At 49.9% G+C, this 2,056-nt stretch overlaps 1 protein-coding gene across 1 annotated transcript in view; it reads right to left on the minus strand.

The window, feature by feature from the left end:
• Window positions 1–6: 6 nt before the first annotated feature.
• atpv0e2 (ATPase H+ transporting V0 subunit e2) overlaps window positions 7–2,056 on the minus strand; it is a 6,845-nt gene continuing 4,795 nt past the window's right edge. Inside the window, exons 3-4 of the mRNA XM_024290112.2 lie at window positions 1,045–1,143; window positions 7–695 (exon numbers count right to left, since the gene is read on the minus strand). Coding sequence (XP_024145880.1) covers window positions 1,050–1,143 — 94 coding nt within the window. The 3' untranslated portion in view covers window positions 7–695; window positions 1,045–1,049. The remainder of the gene's footprint in view (window positions 696–1,044; window positions 1,144–2,056) is intronic.

Genomic DNA, 2,056 nt, shown 5'->3' on the forward strand with positions numbered 1-2,056 from the left:
AAACCCCGCCCACAAAGGGACGACAGCACCGTGGTGGCGGGAATGGGCGGGGTCTCATCAAAGGAGGTCGAGTGGAGAACTGAATTGGGATCGCCATGGCAACCAGGACCTCTGCGGAGCGCCACTCGAGAGGCGGAGTGTAGTGGCGAGATGCAGGGGGGGTTTACACATAAGTGACACCCCCCCCCGCCGCCGCAGTTAGTTCACAGAAACAGAACAAGAGCGCCAACATCATGGTTCATGCTAACGTAATCACAGCCACAGAATCATGTTTCTGATCCAACAGAGGAAATTCACACAGGAAATGACATCACGTTTCTGAGGAGGGGGAGGGGCTAGCTCTCCTCCGCTGTGATTGGAGCTCTGCTCGGAATGAAGATGAGCTGTTTGCAAAAAACTGAAGGATGGCGACAAAATCCTGCTGCTGAGAGGAGAAACGGCGAGGAGGAGCGGCGTGGAGGAGCGGCGAGGAGGAGCGGCGAGGAGGAGCTGCGAGGAGGAGCGGCGAGGAGGAGCGGCGTGGAGGAGCGGCGAGGAGGAGCGGCGAGGAGGAGCTGCGAGGAGGAGCTGCGAGGAGGAGCGGCGTGGAGGAGCGGCGAGGAGGAGTGGCGAGGAGGAGCGGCGAGGAGGAGCGGCGAGGAGGAGCGGCGAGGTCACGTCCAGCAAACCCTCACAGAGAAACGAGGCGTCACAGCCTGAAACAGAGAAGGCGGAGCTTCAGAGAATCACGTTTTCAGGTTCACTTTCTGCTTTTGTAGACCGAACGTCTCAACACGGCCCGGTTCTGATGGTTCCGGTGGTTCTGAAGCAGCCTGGAGCATTCTCTGCAGCTCGGATCCGGTTTGTTTATCTGAACCGTTTCCTCTAACACCGATCGGGTTCGATGGAGGAGCAGACTCAGAACCAGTTCAGGAACCAACAGAACCGGATCTCTCTCCTTCTGGACCGCAGCCTGAGCCAGTTCTGGTCGTCATCAGACACTTCCTCAGTGTCAGAACAGAAGATCTGATCAGACAGAGTTCTGGTTCTGACTTCAGAACTCACCTGGATCACTCCCAGAAGTACCGCAGGTACCAGATGGTTTCGTTCTTCAGCTGAGGTCCAAACAGAGGGTTGGCCTGAGCCAGGATGGCCACCAGCCAGCTGAGCAGACAGAGAGGAGAACGTCAGGGACCGACCCGCTGCAGAACGGACCGCCTCTGGTTCTGTCAAGTTCTGGTTCAGCTTCAACGGACCAAAGTTTTGAAGAGTCTGAAACAGCCGTCAAGTTACCATAGAAACACCCCTCCCCCTTCAAGATCAGATCCGGTCCATCTTTGGACACTACCTGATAACTCCGCCCACTTTTCCCACCTTTTAGTAGAAGGTCAGGTCTGTGATTTCAAAGCTGAGGTTCGACTTCAGATGTACGGAGAGAAATTGGGGCCAATATTAATTTTAAAGGGTTAGTAATGGGGTTGTGGGTCATTTTCGGTGTTAACTGTATTTCGCCTTATATTTACAATTTCCAAATGTTTTGGCGTGTTTTGAGCAAGAAATATTGAAATAAAACGGCATTTTTGAGGCCAAATTTGGCAAACCTGTCTTTTCCGGGTCAAAAGCTCCGTTTTGGTCACGTGGTGCGTGTGACGTCAGAAGGGTCAATATAGCAAGATGGCTTCTCCTACTGCGGTCAAGTGAGCCGCTGTTCGTTTTTCCCTGGTCAAATCAGCCCTCATTCGATTTTTTTCTGCGAGTTTCATACAAGACTTACGGTAGCATGTTCGTGCTCGCTGGAAAACCCTGGAGACTCCGTAGAAAACATTATATTTTTACTCCTCATAAATGCATTCACATTACTTTTTATGCATGTGATGTTTATTAGAAAAAACTGTGCATTACTTTAAAAAAAAAAAATCTCAAAATCTCTTGTATTAGTGAAAGAAAAATGTTTAATTTTGGCTGTGAATTCATCTCAATCATCAATGTATTTCATTATGAATCCGTCACAATAGAAATTTTCTCCTGGAAATCTAAAACATTTTTATTGTATAGTTTTTGAGAAAATAAAAACATC

Source organism: Oryzias melastigma, linkage group LG1, assembly GCF_002922805.2.
Source record: "Oryzias melastigma strain HK-1 linkage group LG1, ASM292280v2, whole genome shotgun sequence".
Taxonomy (NCBI): Eukaryota; Metazoa; Chordata; class Actinopteri; order Beloniformes; family Adrianichthyidae; genus Oryzias; species Oryzias melastigma.